This window comes from Stegostoma tigrinum, chromosome 1 (genome assembly GCF_030684315.1).
Source record: "Stegostoma tigrinum isolate sSteTig4 chromosome 1, sSteTig4.hap1, whole genome shotgun sequence".
Classification (NCBI taxonomy): domain Eukaryota; kingdom Metazoa; phylum Chordata; class Chondrichthyes; order Orectolobiformes; family Stegostomatidae; genus Stegostoma; species Stegostoma tigrinum.
Window position 1 is genome coordinate 106,149,587 of NC_081354.1, and position 18,086 is coordinate 106,167,672.

The window sequence follows — 18,086 nt, forward strand, 5'->3', positions numbered from 1 at the left end:
GGCATACTATAGTTGAGGGTGTGCACTAATAATTCACTGCCTAAATAAGGAGGCTCAGTCAGAAAGGGTACTCCACTGTGAGCAATCAGATTAGGATTCTTTAGTTACAGTTCAAAACTTGGTCAGGTACAAGAATGTTGGAAAAAAAATAAGGACCCTTTGTTCAGTTTTGATATTGGCCTTGTGGTTACTCTGTGAGACTAATGACATGATGTCATATTTGTAACAATACTGCATTATGAACACACATCTACGAAGAGCTTGATTTACTTCTGTCCAAACTGATCTCACAAAAAAATCAGCGAGAAAAGACTCACGATTTGGGCCTACGTTTCTCAACTGTTCGTCCATTAGAGGGAGCAAGTTACCAACACATTGTTTATTACTCTGATATAGAGCTGGATGAACACAGCAGGCCAGGCAGCATTAGAGAAGCAGGACAGTTGACGTTTCGGGTCAGAACCCTTCTTCAGAAATGGAGGACGGGAAGTGGGCTCTGAAATAGAGAAGGGGGAGGCGGTGATAGAGGTGGGTGGTGGAGCAGATAAGTGGAGAGAAGACGAACAGGTCAAGGAGGCGGGGATGAAGCTAATATAGATGAGTGTAGATGGGGAATTGGGATGGGGGCTGATCAGTGTGGAGGGAGGGGTGGGTAGGTGGGAGGGAAGACAGACAGGTCAATGGGGTGTTGATGAAGCTAGTAGGGGTGAGTGTAAGTAGGAAATGGGGTGGGGTTTGGTCAGTGAGGTGGGAGGGGCGCATAGGTGGGAGAGAAGACGGACAGGTCAAGGAGGTGGGGAAGAGAGGGAGGGCTGGTCTTGGGATGAAGTCGGGGGTGGGGAGATTTTGAAACTCGTAAAGTCCATATTGAGACCATTGGGTTGTAGGGTTCCGAGGTGGAATATGAGGTGCTGCTCCTCCAGTTTTCGGGTGGCATCATTGTGACACTGGAGGAGGCCCAGAATGGACATGTCACCCAGGGAATGGGAGGGGGAGTTGAAGTTGTTCGCAACTGGGAGATGTTGTCGTTTATCACGAACTGAGCATAGGTGTTCCACAAAGTGGTCTCCGAGCCTCCGCTTGGTCTCCCTGATGTAGAGGTTAACCGCTTTGTGGATCACCCACGTTTGGTTCGTGACAAATGACAACACCTCCCAGTCATGAACCACTTCAGCTACCCCTCCCATTCCCTGGGTGACATGTCCATCCTGGGGCTCCTCCAGTGTCACAACGATGCCACCCGAAAACTGGAGGAGCAGCACTTCATATTCCACCTTGGAACCCTACAACCCAATGGTCTCAATGTGGACTTTACGCGTTTCAAAATCTCCCCACCCCCTGACCTCATCCCAAGACCAGCCCTCCCTCTCGTCCCCACCTCCTTGATCTGTCTGTCTTCCCTCTCACCTACCTGCGCCTTTCTCTTCACTAACCAGCTCCCTACCTACACTCACCAGTCCTAGCTTCATCCCCACCTCCTATTTTGTAAGGTGATACAGATCTTCTGGACTAATTGCAAAGCTAATAAATGTAAGTCATCCCAGGTAACATTCTTACTGCTGATCACAGCTCTGAAATTACTGCACTGTCACCACTATTACGAAAGTCCCCACTGTTTGGCACCATCTCGTCTCCACCATCTTCTCTCCACCTAACTGTTTCACTATCCACCTTCCATCACTGCCTCCCCCTCTCTCTATTTATTTCAGAGCCCCCTTCCCCTCCCCCATTTCTGAAGAAGGGTCCAAACATGAAACATCAGTTTCCTGCTTCTCTGATGCTGCCTGGCCTGCTGTGTTCAGCCAGCTCCACACCTTGTTATCTCAGACTCCAGCATCTGCAGTTCCTACTATTTCTGAGTTGTTTATTACTCTGACATGTGATTCAGTATCATGGTGCAACAGAAGAAATAGACATCTGTCTGTGATGCTGTGTTTCACTCAGTTCCTTCAGAATTCAAACTGTCATGGGTCCAGAGTCTGTTCACATATTCATTGAGTCATACAGTTGCACAGCGTGGAAACAGGGTCTTTGATCCAACTCGTCCACGCCGACTAGATATCCTAAATAAATCTAGTCCCATTTGCCAGCATTTGTCCCATTTCCCTCTAAGCCCTTTCTATTCATATACCCATCCAGATGACTTTTAAATGTTTTTATTGAACCAGTCTCCACCACATCCTTTGTAGCAAAGGGACAATAATTTCATACTGTTTGCTTGTTCTCTTAGGGTTCACTCACTCAGTGCCTACCTCTGCATGCTCGCAGCATCCATGAATTGTATTGTAGCAAGGACCTCTTGGTGGAGACGAGATGGTGCCAAACAGTGGGGACTTTTGTAATAGTGGTGACAGTGCAGTAATTTCAGAGCTGTGATCAGCAGTAAGAATGTTACCTGGGATGACTTACATTTATTAGCTTTGCAATTAGTCCAGAAGATCTGTATCCCCTTACAAAATAGTTTGTTTTCTTTGGGCATTAATGGTTGGTCTTTGCTGCTCCATGGAGCTCATTCCCAGAATGCCCACAGAAGATACACTGAGCCAGGAAGGGTTCTCAGCTTTGCCCAAGACTTTGTTGCGATTGCAGCAGTTAGTGTTGTCAACACACATTGTCCAAGCTCATCACTGCCCCAGACCAATTACTGAATCTGCACCCACGTCTTCGCCCTGCAGACTCCCACTTGCTCGGTTTGCTGCAGGTCTGGGCTAGACTGTTAGCTTCAGCTCTGGGGTGCATTGGAGGCCTATCAATGGCTGGTACAGGAATCTGTGCACAATTTCATGATCCATCTGCAGGTGTACCAGGATGTAACAGCCCAGGAAAGACCCGTTTACAAAACTGCAAGTGGAAAATCCTGAAATTTCATAAGTTAGTGTGAAAAGCTTAATTTTACTGAAATCTCTCCTCTTCTGATACATTTGTCATGTTTGATCAGAATCAAAACTTTAGGTGTATGATTAAATTGAGCTCTCTGCATTTGTTGAAGTGCAAGTTTGTACATATTAATTATATTTGCCGATTATCCAGAAAATTATGTGATAGGAGACCAACTGGTAATCAATGCAAAAACAGAACCTTGCATAAGTGCATAGCGTGAACACACTTTATTGTCATTCCTCTTGAAACCATAACATTCCATCACTTTGAGTGTATTAAATTTCAATGGTTAGAAAATGGTGTGGGCTGCAAATCAGGTGTTCTGTTCCCCGCAGCTGAATCCTTGAAAAGACTGCCATTAAATGAAACCAGGAATAATATTTAACAACAAGATTAAATATCCCCAATTGGTTGCATTTATTTCAACTTTTTCCCAAAATTTTACTTTTCTAGAGTTGGAGAGAAAGGATGTCTATCTATTGTTGCTGCCATCGTCAGACAAGGAAAGAACATTTACTACCATTCCAGGCACGTGTGGCATGTGTGGTTTCTGCAGCTCTGTATAGCACCATTATCTGTCTGATGCCCTCTGTTTGCTTCCCCAAAACCTGCTTCCAGACTGCTCACTGCCCAATCCACCTACTAGCTGCTTCCTTGTGTGTCCAGCTTCCCCTACTCCTTACCTTCTGTATAGGATGGGCTGAAGGGCATGAGAAAATAGATTGTATGGGATGGGAAAATAGGCTGGGAAAGTTAATGATGATATTTGACAAGCTGCATGACTTGAGTGAATACTGTGAACATCCCTTTGCCAGCCGAAGACAACACTAGCAGCTTATTTTTCCGTAGCTGTGTTTTCTGTACTAATCGGCACTATAATCTTCTGTATCTGCTTTCTTTGTGCTGGCTGTTTGTTACACTGTATGACACACAGAGAGAGAGTTTTGTTCCAAGTTGCTGGACTTTGTCTCAGACTGGAATTTGTGAACGGTGCCGGGAATGAACCAAAGCCTCCAAACCAGCCATCAAGTGAGGGGTCCTGCCAAGGCAAAGGGCATGTGACTTGTTGCTTTTTCTCTTTTCTTTTCCAGTTATTATTTACCACTGCAATCATTTATTATTACTTAACAAACATTCATATTTATGCAAATTGTTGTTGTTGAGTCTTCTCTTAATTATGTTTAACCGAATCCAAAAGAACCTCTTAGATGCACTCTATGATCCAAAGCATCTTCCATTTTGCCACTTCCCACTTTATCCTGTTGCTCTCCTCCTCCATCGATCCTTCTCAGTCATGGGGGAGTGAGCAGCAGTAGGAATGGGAGGGAGCAGATGGGAAACAGCCAGGAGAGTGGGAAATATGAGAGGATCTGGGAGAAAATTTGGAGAAAACAGATCAGTGGTGAAGTGGAGGATACGTTGAAAGGATGAAAGAAGTGTCAAAGGGAGCAGAGAAGCAGCAAATGGAACAGAAGAAAGAGGGGAAGACAGCATGGGTGTGGGAAGAAGTGAGAGGGAACAATGGAACTTGGGAACAAAACCAGAAGTTGCTGGAAAAACCCAGCAGGTCTGGCAGCATCTGTGAAGAGAAAATCAGTGTTAATGTTTTGGGTCCAGTGACCCTTCCTCGGAACCCTGTGTTCTGAGAAGGGGTCACCGGACCCGAAAAGTTAACTCTGATTTACTCTTCACAGATGCCGCCAGTCCTGCTGAGTTTTTCCAGCAACTTCTGGTTTTGTTCCTGATTTACTACATCCACAGTTCTTTTGCTTTTTATTTAATGGAACATGGGAAGTGGCGATTTGGGACAGCTTAGGGACTTGAAAGTGTGTGTGGAGGAGCAGGAGGGAGCTAGAACAGTATCGTGTGACTTTTTCTGTTTTTGTTTGACCTGAACCATCTTTCATACACACAGCTGCCTGGGACTTTGCAACAGTGATGACACAGCCAATCTATGTAAGGACAGTGCACGGTTTGCTATTGCTGCATCAACAAACAGGTAATGCAGAAGATAATGTTGATAATGGGCCTCCATGTGGTGCATCTCTCCACAAAAGAGTTAGTGCACAGAATGGTTTACCCATATAGACGAAGGTCAGATCAATGTCATAAAAGTCTTTTTAACAGTGATGTTTCAGCAGGGATATCTTAATGATTATAATTAGTGCCTTCTAAATCTGAAAGCTCAACTGGAGACATTAGGGAGATTGAGCAGGAAAGCCCAAAGGTTAAAGAATTAAATGGAAAAGTTATGTTTAGTATTATATACATTTAAAATAAGTAATGTGCTGCAGGTAGCAGAAAAGTCTGCTCAATGCTGATGTGATTCAAATTATTTGAGGAATCTACTTTATAATTAGATACGTGGGTCAGGGCAATATATTTATTGATATTTATCCCAACTACTTTTACAATATGAAACCTCAAAATTGAGGAGAAAGGGAAAATTACACACAAACTCTCACACACACACACACACACACACACACACACACACACACACACACACACACACACACACACACACACACACACACACACACACACACACACACACACACAAAGCACACATATAGGAATACAGATATACATAAATGCTAGTACGTTCCAAATGTATAAAAACAAAATTTTTGCATTTGTTGATGTCACGTTATCTTCGATTAGTCACAGGTTGAGAAACAGAAACATGGAATTGATACAGTGCTGAAGACGGCCATTGAATCTGTTGTGCTTGTGCTGGTTTTATTATCTAGTGTTAACCTTCTGCCTTTTCACTGAGTCCCTGCACACTATGTCTATACAAATAATCATCCAACGCACTCTTGAATTCCTCAATTGAACCTGCCTCTACCATATTTCCAGAATGTGTATTCCATACTGTAACTACTCAGTGTCAAAATGATTTTTCTTACATCTCCCTTGCTTCATTTGTACATCACTTTAAATCTTGTTTTGTCCGTTTTGTGAATGGGAACAGTTTCTTCCTATTTACTCTGTTCAGCCACTCATGATTTTGGAAAGCTATCAAATCTCCCCTAAGCCTTCTCTCCAAGGAGAGCAGTCCCACTTATCCTCATAAACTGAAGTTTCTCATTCCTGGAGCCCATTTTGTAAATCACTCTGCACTCCAATGCATTCACAATATTCCCATAATTGGCACCCACAACTGTACATAATAATCTGGCTGAGGACTAGTAAGTGTCTTGCACAAGTTCAATATTGCCTTTTTGGGCTTGTGCTCTATAAATGTTTTAAAGAAGCTGAAAACATAATATGCTTTATTAACTACTTCCTCCACTTGTATTGCCACCGTCAATCATCTGTACAGGTAGTTCTCTTTTAACATGATAGTTGAGTTCTCGTGTGACCTCGCGCTATAGAAAATCACGTTATAGGGAAATCACTTTACAACAGAAAGCTTGCATTATTCAAACAGCGTTCGCTATTCATCAAACGAGCTATAGCCAATTCGTGTTATGAAACACGTGTTATAGCAGGATGATGTGTACACATGTAAAGAGATAACAAGGTGTAGAGCTGGATGAACACAGCAGGCCAAGCAGCATCAGAGGAGCAGGGAAGGCTGACATTTCAGGCCTAGACTCTTCTTCAGAAATTGTCTCTAATACCCAGGTCTCTCTCAGCCTGCACCCCCTTCAGAATTATACACCATATTTTTTATTGTCTTTCAATGTTCTTCCGAACAAAGTGCATCAGTTCAGTGCATTAAAGTGCACTGAACCTCTCATCTTCCATCTATCTACACAAATCATTAACACTGCACCTCATTCCCACCCCATTTTACGTAAAGGCATTAACTGATGTTACAAGAATGATATAATGATGAGTTTTGAGGAAGGGATATTAGAATTTGGAATATGGCCCTTGCGAAATATATGTGGAAAAAGCACTTTACAATTTGAGCAATACTGACGGCAAGACATTATAAACTGGGCCAAGTGCAGTTGGGACAAGTTAGGTAGATAGCCAGTTGGAGGCGCAACTACAAATACAATGAAACAACAAATCGAGGAAATGGTGTAACTGTTAGGCAACCACAGAATTTGAGCCTGTGGTATAAATGTGAACTATGCTCATGGGTAACCACGGACTGCATGCCTATAATGTGATTGTGTAATGTAAATGGTAAAGTTGCCATAGTCCCAGACAACCACTGGCCTGCTCTGTCTTTGGAGAGAGATGGTGGTTTAACTTGAGCATCACCACACCTCAAGCAAAAGGTGAGATTGAGAAGGCGGGACCTCATGGTACCCTTAGCCAGTGCAAGAGTATTGTATATTATCTTTGTGTGATCACAGATTATGTGTCTGTATTGTGATTTTTATTGATTTTCTGTAAGATTCCAAGAAATTATTCAAAGTTGTAATTTGTGTAGTCACTAGTGATTACTGAAACTGCCCAAGAATTACAAATGTATAAAAGGCCATGAATACAAGGTAACACAGTGGATATCTCTTGGCGTGACCACCAGAGTTTGTCTCCTCACCAGAGCAAATAAAGATTACTTGAACTTTGACTGTAATCCCATGGGTGATTATTTCATCAATCCACCCTTTAACAGATTTATATTGGAGCACATTTTCAAAAGTCCACATTTTATGAAACATTCAATCTATTGTGCTTATGCTGGTTTTATTATCTAGTATTAACCTTCCGCTTTTACACTGTGTCCCTGCACACTATATCAGTCAGAGATACAGCACTGCATACAATGTCCCAGCTTATTTTGTTTTAGCTACACTGCTACTTAGACAATCGTGGGGCGGATTTTCACTGTTTAACATTTGTATCAAACTCGTGCGTTTGGATTGAACAGTTTTTGTGCCCTGGAACAGAACTTTCTGTACCTGGAGCACACACATCAGCAATTTAAGCAGACTTCACAGTGGGCCTGTACAAACTAACTTCCACTATCATGATTTATGTTTACAATGAAAAATTTCTGCACCATGCTGATTGAAATCAGCGAATGAAGTATTTATGTTATTCTCCGAAATTTAAAAGTTTTTCCCATTGTGCACACTTCAAATTTGTTCCTGGAAGTTTAAATTTTCTAACAATTTTAGGCGCAGAAGAAAAACAAATGTCAGAGCAACTTGAGTGACACCTGACAAAGGTGCTGTGTGCAAATAAAGTCGTTCGTGTAAAAATGAACTTGGCTGCAAAGGGGAGTCTTCCTTCCTTCACTGCAGCAGCAGCACAACTACACCTCCACGGCCTCGCGCTCTGATCCTAAATGGAGTGGCCCCGCCCTCCTGGCCTCAGGTGCCTCAGTGGTAGAGTCTCCCACTCCCGCTTCCAACCTCCAACCCACATCGTACACTTCCACTTCTCCCACTGCCTGCTGCGTTCGATGGACGATGCCAGCCTTGCACAGGGACCTATTGTTGGAAGTTTTTATGGGTAAATTTTTGTCTTTTTTAATCTCTTGCTTAGGTAATAAGTAATTCCGTAAACTGAAGACCGGTTAGTTAGATGAAAATTATAATACTACATCACTATTTATTATGAGGCTATAAAACACATACATAAGTAGAACACTCTTGCTGCATATAATACTTTAAGAAAACATTATCTGGGACAGAGTTTAAATAGTCTTGGAAACGATATGCATTATTAATTGTATTACAGTGTATATGATTGGGACTACTGAAACAAAACGATGTAAAATATCTTCCTCTAACAGTCATTATTATTGTCATCATCACAACTAATAATAAAACAATTTCTGTTCAAATTAGTAAATTATTTTTTTTAAAAAAGGTTTAATAATTTGATCTAAATTGGGGAGGGAAAGTTACTATTTTATAGGACAGGGTCATTATAAAATAAAGCGTTTTATTCTTGAATCAGATATGACTGAACAATCATTAACAAATAGTGGTTTTATTTCTGATTATTTTTAAACTGAATGTGGTTGTTGTGCTCAATAAAGTGGAGCTTGCTAAGATTAATTAGGTACATGTAAGTGATAACATTAGAGTGTTGTTAGCCCAGTTAGCGTGTGGACTGGGTTAACGTCATGAGCCTGTGATTCGATCCTTGTTCCTGTTAAGACAGCCTTGGTACCTGTTTCCTTGCCCTACTCATAGTAACAAATATTCATGCCACTTGGCTATGGTACAGCAAATAATCATTATGGATCTGCCTTCTGACAACAAATTCATGAAGGAGAATGGTTAAGTTAGCAGATCAATAACGGAGAGACCTAGGTTAATAGTCTTGAACAATGTTCATTCAAATTTTTAAAATTATAATATTTATCACTTTGAAAAAATGTTGCTATCAAGAATTTATTGCTTTATTAAGAAAACATAGTTCAGAATGGGTGAATTATTTTAATCATTTTGGAAGATCTCAGCATCGTTGAAGTCTGCCTTCCACCCTATTGCCGACTTTACTCACCATCTGCCCGACCAGACACCCCATTCTATGCCTCTGTGTTTGTTGAAGACGTGTTATGTCTGTGACAGTTTTCAATTTTGATGAAAAATATGAATTGATAACTTTCTTTCTCTACAGTTACTGCCTGACTTGCTGAGCTTTCCCATCATTTTCTATTTAAGTTTTCCGATATTTGTAGTATGTTGTCCTGTGTGCTACAAATGAATTTCAACGAAAAGAAATCACTATGATATTTACTTGTTTTTGTTTTATAATTGTGCACAATTTAGGGATGTTGGCTATGAAATTCATTTCTGTATTGACACTAGTTCTGGAACTGCAGAAAACTCAAAGTGAATGCATGGTAGCTGGCATGTTTCCAGGCACCTCTGGTACATTCTACATGTCACAGCCTGACAGATAAGTTGCAATCCCAGGGATACCTTCTGTGCACAGGAAACATGCAGAATGGGAAATCATGATGTCAACCAGCTTTTAGCGTTGTTTAATGAAAGATCTGCCCTGCCACTTTGTACCATCCAGGTCCAGAGGTGATTTCATTGAAACAGCCAAGGTTGTGAAGGGCTTGACAGGGTAGAAAAGGAGACTGAGGAATCTGGAACAAGGGCATTCAGTTTCAGTAAAATGGCCAACCACTTAAGAATGAGCAGAGGAGAAATCTCTTTACTCAACAGGTTGTGAATCTTTAGAGAGATCTACCTCAGAGGGTTGTGAATCCTTCATGTGTATAAGGTTGAGACAGACAGATTTCTTGTGTCTCAGGGAACCAAGAGATATGGAGAATAGGAAGGAAATAAGTTAACATCATCCGCAATCACATTGAATGGTTTGACAAGATTATAATTCTTCTCCTGCTTTTATTTCTTGTGCTCCTATGCCCTGCTAAACCATTGCTAATTACTTTGAATTAATTACTTTACTTCTAATTAAATGAGTGGCTAACTGGATGAGGAACCTCACTGTACCCCAGATGATAAGGTGGCACTTGGTGATCTTCCTGCACCTGAAATTGAGCCTGAACATTTTTTCCCACAAAGTCTTTGATATAAGTGAGTTTTTTTTTCTTGTTTGTTTTAACCAGATTGAAATTTAACTTCCCCCCCTCTATAAACAGTGATGGCATATTTACCATTGCCCTTGTTTGTGGACTTTGATTTTGTAGTGACCTCAACAACACTGTTGGAATATTAAACCTGAAATACTGCCCCTGTTACACACACTTAAATGCGGGGTGTTGGGCGAGGTATGAATATTTCACAATGGGGAGGCGATGGCCTAGTAGTACTATCACTGGAGTGTTAATCCAAGGACCCAGACAATAGTCTGGCGACCCGGGTTCGAATCCTGCCACCGCAGATGGTGGAATTTAAATTCACTAAAAAATATCTGGAAATAAGAGTCTGTTGATGACCATGAATCCACTGTCAATTGTTGGGAAAAACATATCTGGTTCACTAATGTCCTTCAGGGAAGCAAACTGCCATCTTTTCCTGGTCTGGCCTATATGTGACTCCAGACCCCTAGCAATGTGGTTGTCTGCGAACTGCCCTCTGGGCAATCAATGAAGGGCAATAAATTCTGCCTAACCAGCGATGCCCTCATCCTGTTAATGAATAAAGGAAAAAAAAACAACACAGGCATACTTACAATCATGCAAGGGGAGATCAGATTGAAAAGGTTTAAGAGGTTATTCAATTAGTAACAATTTAAGTACAGATCAACTGAGGAATGCAAGTTTGTCAGTATCCTTGCTTTTAAGATGGAGTCCAAAAGTCCAAAGCTGGCATTAGCAGTTGGGACTTCTTTTGTGGGTGTAGTTTATTTGTTAGGCAGCAGTTAAGGAGTCATACACAGTTTCTTTTTAAAATTCTTTTGAAGACCGATTAAAGAATATTGCTGAAAAGTAACTTCTCCTTCACTGTTTTAACCTTGGTGAAATAAAGGAAGAGTCGGTCATTCAGCCCTTTGAACCCGCTCTGCCATTCCTTGTGATCGTGGCTGATCGTCCCTACTCAATAGTCTGTTCCTGCTTTTTCCTGCAATGTCCTTTGATCCCTTTAATCCCAAGTTTTGATGAAAGATTTGCATAGAGTACAAAGTACAGGTTGTTGACTTTATTTGTGGGCCAGATGCTTTTCCTTTGTAGTCTGGAGTGAAAGGCTTTTATATTGTCAGTAGATGTTGTAAAATGTCGTCGTCTACTGAACTGACTAACTTCTCAAAATTGTATGGTTAGAAGGCTGTTGGATTCAGCACTGTTGGAAATCATGTATTCAAGGGGAGATGGGGAGGAAAACAGTCACCGTCGAGACAAAGGATTCCATTGTATATAGCCAATTGCCTTTGGCTCATCTTGGATGATACATTGAGCCATTCACGCATCTCAAAGTATAGGGATAATGGAGTTCTCTTGTATAAGGATCTTCCTCAAAGCCACTCTGCCTCCATAGCTGTTTATACCACAGCTGGGTCAGCATTCCACTTACATCAGGATGTACATGAGGAGGTATATAAGGTGCTGATTGTCTGGCTGGCTTTGATATCTGAAAAGCTACTGGAGATTTATTGTTAGGTCCAGTGACACCGGAATAACTGCATTTGTTGGGTTACTTAAATTTTTTTGAAATATACATTACATATATGTATAGATATGTGTTAAAGTTATTTTTCAACTCTGATGTCTTTTGCCCTTGGAGGTTTTTTAACAAGTTCCAATAAAAGGAAAGAAAGAGCCTTGCCACATTGGGTTTTCAACTGAATGAAGTGTCTCCATCACTGACATCTTTGTCTGTGTGGCAGATGGCTCTTGTCAGTGGGCGGGAATGTGGGCTCTTGTTCTTCACATTTATCTGCTTGATTTAAAAACTTGCTCCTTCTCTACTTAATTCTGGAGAGTAGAACTCTGCTGGCTATGTTTTGGCTGCATCTCTCTCAATTTCTGCTACTTCTGTCCTTAGTGTCTCTCACTTGACTGAGTGAGGCATCCTTCCTACCCCATCTGCTCATATGGAAACCCTTTCAGGTATCAGTCAATTTAGGCCATGAAATGCCATTTCAGGCTTCCTACCTTCAACTCTTAATTTCTGTGGCCTTTCCATGACTCCTTATTCCCTTTTTGGTCTATGTTTGGCCCTTTGAGTTTATAAATTATATCTCAACCCTTTTAGATACCACTTAACCTCTGCGGAGTCACTGAACCTTGTCTAACTTTGTGCACTTTTTTAAAACCATGCCAAAGTGGCTTATTTTTGTTGGAAGCCAGGCAGAATCTGTTTTACTTGATTTGCCTCGTCTTGCCTCATTTATTTCCTCTAGGTCCCTTCTTGATCCTATTTACTTTGGCAACCTCTAGCTTGCCCTCTTTAATTCCCTCAGCTGCTTGGGCTCCCATGATGTTTCTCGATTTCTCTGGGCTTTTTTGAGGTCATTACAACTTGATTGCTGACCAGGTCATTAATGAGTAGGAAGTCGGTCTTTGCTATCGTTCATTCTGAGACAATATGCACTGTCACTGGGCCCAAGACATCATGTGGAGGGGATCAGAAAAGTACCCTCCACCCACTTTCCTGACCTGAGCCAGACACAGGGTGAAATTTTAGAATCTTACCTGATATTAGGAATTGGGTAGTCCCATTGTCCTTTCAGTTTTTTGCTTTCAGGGCAGTGTATTGGGACACTTTTTGCACGAGCCACAACCCCTACAGCTTTCAGGGGAGTTTACTTGGGTAGGCCACACCTAGGGCACATTATCCTCAGTGGCTAAATTCTACATCTCAGATCCTCATGGGTTCTACTGCACCCTCTATCTTCCTCAGAACTGATCAAGTCAGCATGTATTATTTCTGCTGGCTTCCCTTTAAACCTCCTGGATCTGGCCAGCAATGCCACACTTTATTGCATGGGAATGCACTGGTCTCTGGGCATTCTCCCTGTGGACTTGGGGAAGGGCTTTACTCACACTCATTTATACACCGATTAAAAAATTCAAAACTTGGTTATAGGCTCAGGACATTTAACTTGTTACCGAGAGGAGAAAGTTTTCTCTAGCGCTTCCATCTGTCCAATCATGTGACGAGATATTGACTGATTTTCAGTTCTGATTCCTCATCAACCTGGCCTAATTTTGAACTCAGTCAGCACTTCATTCTACTTTCCCTTGTTGGGCAGTTCCACTTATAATTCCTTGGCTTCTACCTCTATTTGGATGTGCCCGGGGAGCTAGCATTTCATTAGTTAAATTATCCTGTTTTATGAGTAATTCTGAACCAGAATGTGTCATTTCCCAATACTGGAGTAGAAGGCTTCATTGTGGATGTTGATTTTATTTTAGAAATCATTTAAGCTATCCAGTTTTCCCCTTTTGACCTCCAATCAGTTTATTTTGATTTGCTTCTTATATTTGGATTTTTGTCAAATGTCATGGTTCAGTGTCATGGGTATATTTTGGAATTGAGGCCCCAAACAGATTATGAATTTTGAAATGAGTCTGTCTTCCTGTTCTCACACCAGTCCACAAACAGAATATGATTCCGTTTTCCCTATTTTAAACAGTGATGATGTGTTTCCCCTGTTCCTCTGTTTGTGGACATCACAACACAGATAATCGCAGTTACACAAGGTGAGGTCGAATCGAAAAGGATAAAGAGATTATTCAAATAACAATAACTTAATTAAAAACAACTGAGGGATATAAGGTTATCACTGACCTTGCCTTTAAGATGAAGTCCATGTGTCCAAAGCTTGAGTTAGCAATTGGGAATTCTTTTATGGAAGCTGTTGATTGACTAGCTGTTAGTTCAGGAGTTGTAGACAGTTTCTTCTCTTTAAAATTCCACATGAAGGTCACCTGAGTAACATTCCTAAAATGTTACTTTCGTTTCACTGTAGAGAGTGCAAAATTCAGGGCTTTGGTTAATTATTTATTTTACAGAACCAAAGCTTTTTCTTTGTAGCCTGAAGTTAGAGGTTTTGATATAGTCAATAAATGTTGAATGAAGAACTGTTGATTATTTTACTGACTGCTATTTCAAAATGTGGTCCTTAAAAAGCAGTCAGGTTAATTACTGTGGGAGTTGTGAGACCAAGCATCCCTCTGGGGACAGGAAGGACACAGTTATCATCAAAACAAAAGCTTGCATTGCACATAAGCAATTTTGCATGACCCTACTCAGAGGTTATGTGAAGCTACTTACCTATCTTCCCATGAGATAGGGATAACATTCTTTTTATTTAGGGTCTTTCTTAAAGACAAGCTGGACTATATTTTACTAGAAACTGACTGTCAATTGTAGTGAGTTTCAGGTGGGAATTCTCTCAGTCAGCCTGTGAGACTTTTCGTGTTACATTCCAAAACTTGCCTTATCCATGCACCTTGCCTCTATGGTGCCACACCTATCGTATGTTCCCCCTTGTTAGAGGTGAATGTACTCACCGCTGCTGGCATTGCTCATGATTCCCCAGGCTGGCACCAACACCATATTTAACATAATTGAGGGGGAGGCAATGGCCTAGTGGTATTAATACTGGACTGTTAATTCAAAGACACATATAACGTTTTGGGGACCTGGGTTCGAATCCCTCCATGACAGATGGTGGAAATTGAATTCAATTAATAAAACCTGGAATTATGCATCTAATGATGACCATGAATCCATTGTTGATTGTCAGGAAAAACTCATCTGGTTCACTAATGTCCTTTAGGGAAGCAAACTGCTATCCTTACCTGGTCTGGTCTACATGTGACTCCAGACCCACAGCAATGTGCTTGTCTGTGAACTGTCCTCTGGGCAATTAGGAATGGGCAATGGATGCTGCCTAGCCAGTGACGCCCTCACCCCATGAATGAATAAAGGAAAAACAAAACACCAGGTCCAGTCCTGTCAGTCCAAAGCTGTCCTGTAGGATTAGATCATACATCATAGAATCCCTGCAGTGTGGAAACAGGCCCTTTGGCCCAACAAGTCCACACCGACCCTTGCAGCATCCCACCCAGACCCATCCCCCTATAACCCACGCACCCCTGAACACTACGGGCAATTTAGCATGGCTAATCCACCTAGCCTCCACTTTGGACGGTGGGAGGAAACCGGAGCACCCGAAGGAAACCCACAGCTGAACTTCTGCTGATTTGCCCTTGAGATGGCAGACAATGGTAACTCGGTACCCTGACAGGAATTAGAGCTCCTGATGGGTGGGGTAATGCAGAGGAGGCTGTCCTTTTCAGGACCAGCGAAAGAGACCACACCATCAGCCTAGCCTGAGGTTTTCATGAGGATCAGTGTCAATTTCATAGTCCACCATCTACAAGGTGCAAGTCAGGACTATGGTGGAATACACCCCATGGCCTGGATAAATGCAGATCCAACAACACTCAGGAAGTTTGACACCATCCAGGACAAAGCAGCCCACTTGATTGACACCACACCCATCCTGACTTGGAAATATATCATCCTTCCTTCACTGTCACCAGGTCAAAATTCCAGAGCTCCCTCCCTAATGGCAATGTGGATCTACCAACACACATGGACTACTGTGGTTAAAGAAGGCAGAGGTCATCTTTCACATAGTCAGTCTCAGACTCAGCCTCTCAATCTAGGTGATTCCCTCCCCAAATCTTCAGTTTCCCTTCTTGGTTGCCCTCCCTGTCAATCCCATCAGCTTTGATTTTCATCATGTTTCCACCCAGTCAGTTTACTAATCTGTCCATCTCCCCTACTTTGCGCGTGCACGCACGCACATGCACATGCACACATACACACACACACACAAACACACAAACACACAGCCCTCCATCGAGCCCCAGATATACCAGGTCAATGTGATAAACATTGTAATGCACTGCATCCCCACTGATGTCAGGTTATTGCTGATTGTGGATGACTCCACATCACAGAACTCATTTCCCTCCCATTCCATATCAACTTCACCCTTAAATGTTGAGTTGCCTGTCTTCACAATTATTGTTCCCTCTCCATCCCAGCATGCTGCTTCCAATATCCAGAATTGACTTCCTGCATTTCCCTATCACAGCAGTAGCCTGTGGTAACCCACCCTTGACTTTCGTCAAGTTGACCCCAGGAATGATCACCCTTGACCAACTTGTATGGACAGCAGTATGCACTGCTAACTGTCTAAATTCTAAAGTGATTTTGTGTTTGAATATTGAAGCTATGCTTGCTCATGACAAAAAAGCCCTTAACTCCTGTCATTCCAGACTGCTGCCCTGTTTCTCACTTTTCTTTTCTCTTCAATGTTCTTGAGTGTGCTGTTGATTGTCAAATCCATGCCCATTTTTCCCACAGTTTCATCCTCGTACTTCTTCAATCAGGGTCCACTCCTCTTACAGTTGTGTAATAACCCTGATTGCATCCTGTTTGACTTTGACCATGATACATTTGGGACCTTTACAACATTAAAGGCATGCAAGTTGTTGTTGGCAAGTTAGAGCTCGTCCAAAACCTCATCTGTAACCTAACTCTCGCCATCTGATTCACCTATCAGCAGCTAAACTAGGTTGGCTTTCCATGGTAAAAAATAACCATCCTGAGCTACGGGGCCCAATGGCCTGTTTCTGCATAATAGGGATTCTATGATTTTATGATGTGGTAACATCTGGCAACCATGATTTTAAAATCCTCTTCCTTATTTTGAAATTCCTCCATGACCACGCCCCTCCCTATTTCTGATGCATCTTCCACCCTTAGAAAATTCCAATATAGAATCGTGAAATTATAGAAGGGTTTTATCAGAGGAGGAGGCCTTTCAGTCTGTCAGGACCACTGTGACTTTCTACAAGAAAAATTCAGTTCACCCCCTTCTCTCCTTTGGTTTTAATTCTTATTTTTTATCCTCTGGAGCTTAACCACTTCCCCTTTGATAGCCACAATTGAATCTGCTTCCACTACTGCTTCAGGCTGCAGTGTATTCTAGATTCTTTTTGCTCCATTAAAAATGTTTCTTCATGTCATGCTTTTGGTTATTTTTTGAATTGTCTTGAATTGCTCAAAACCTTGGTTAATCTTTTACAAGGTGCACCCTATTCCAAGTTCCAGCTTTGTCTGAATAAAATATTGACTATTTTGTTAAAAGTAGATAACTTACTAAATGGTTTACTAAATTGAAAGGGACATTTATTTAAGTTGCACTGATATTCAAGCTTACTGTTTCTCTTGGTGGTCTTGACTTTGATGATTCTGCTCAACAGTCTGATCAAGGAACCAGAACAAACTTATTCATGTATTCATTAAAATTCTTGGTGCTGAACATCATTATGGTGCTTAAGAGAGTGAAAGCTGAGGTAAACTTCATGGGTATACAGAATGTTGTAGGCTGTGAGCACTTCGACTGTCAGTTCATCACCACTCAACAGTCCTTTCTGATTAGGCACTTCTGAGGAAGAGTCCTAGATTTAAAATCAAAATGCCGTTCTTCCAGAATTCGTTCCTGGGATATGGGTTTCATTAGCTGGTCCAGCATTTACTGTCCATTCCTAACTGCCATTGAGAAGGTGGTGGTGAGCTGCCTTCTTGAACCACTGCATTCATTTTGAGTTCAGTGCACCAACAGCATATTCACTCAGAAAAAGTGAAATGAATATCAAAATTTATCTTTCAAATTTAGTGTCCAGTACAAAGCTAAATTTGTTTGTCATATGTTTAGCTGGGAACTCAAAGGGACGACATCACACCTTTGCATTTGAATGCCAGTCAGTTGCAAACTCAGTTTCTAAAGCCAAAGCTGGATGACTGATGTTTTTGCACAACCAATTACACCCAGTTTAT

General features: G+C 41.6%; 1 protein-coding gene across 3 annotated transcripts in view; it reads left to right on the forward strand.

Moving 5' to 3' along the window:
* The first annotated feature begins 8,182 nt into the window (after positions 1-8,182).
* Positions 8,183-18,086, forward strand: part of LOC125457863 (PGAP2-interacting protein-like) — a 123,328-nt gene continuing 113,424 nt past the window's right edge. For all 3 annotated transcript variants that reach the window (XM_048542573.2, XM_048542601.2, XM_048542609.2), the window contains exon 1: positions 8,183-8,304. In XM_048542573.2, the coding sequence (XP_048398530.1) occupies positions 8,262-8,304 (43 nt within the window). In that variant the 5' untranslated portion in view covers positions 8,183-8,261. The remainder of the gene's footprint in view (positions 8,305-18,086) is intronic.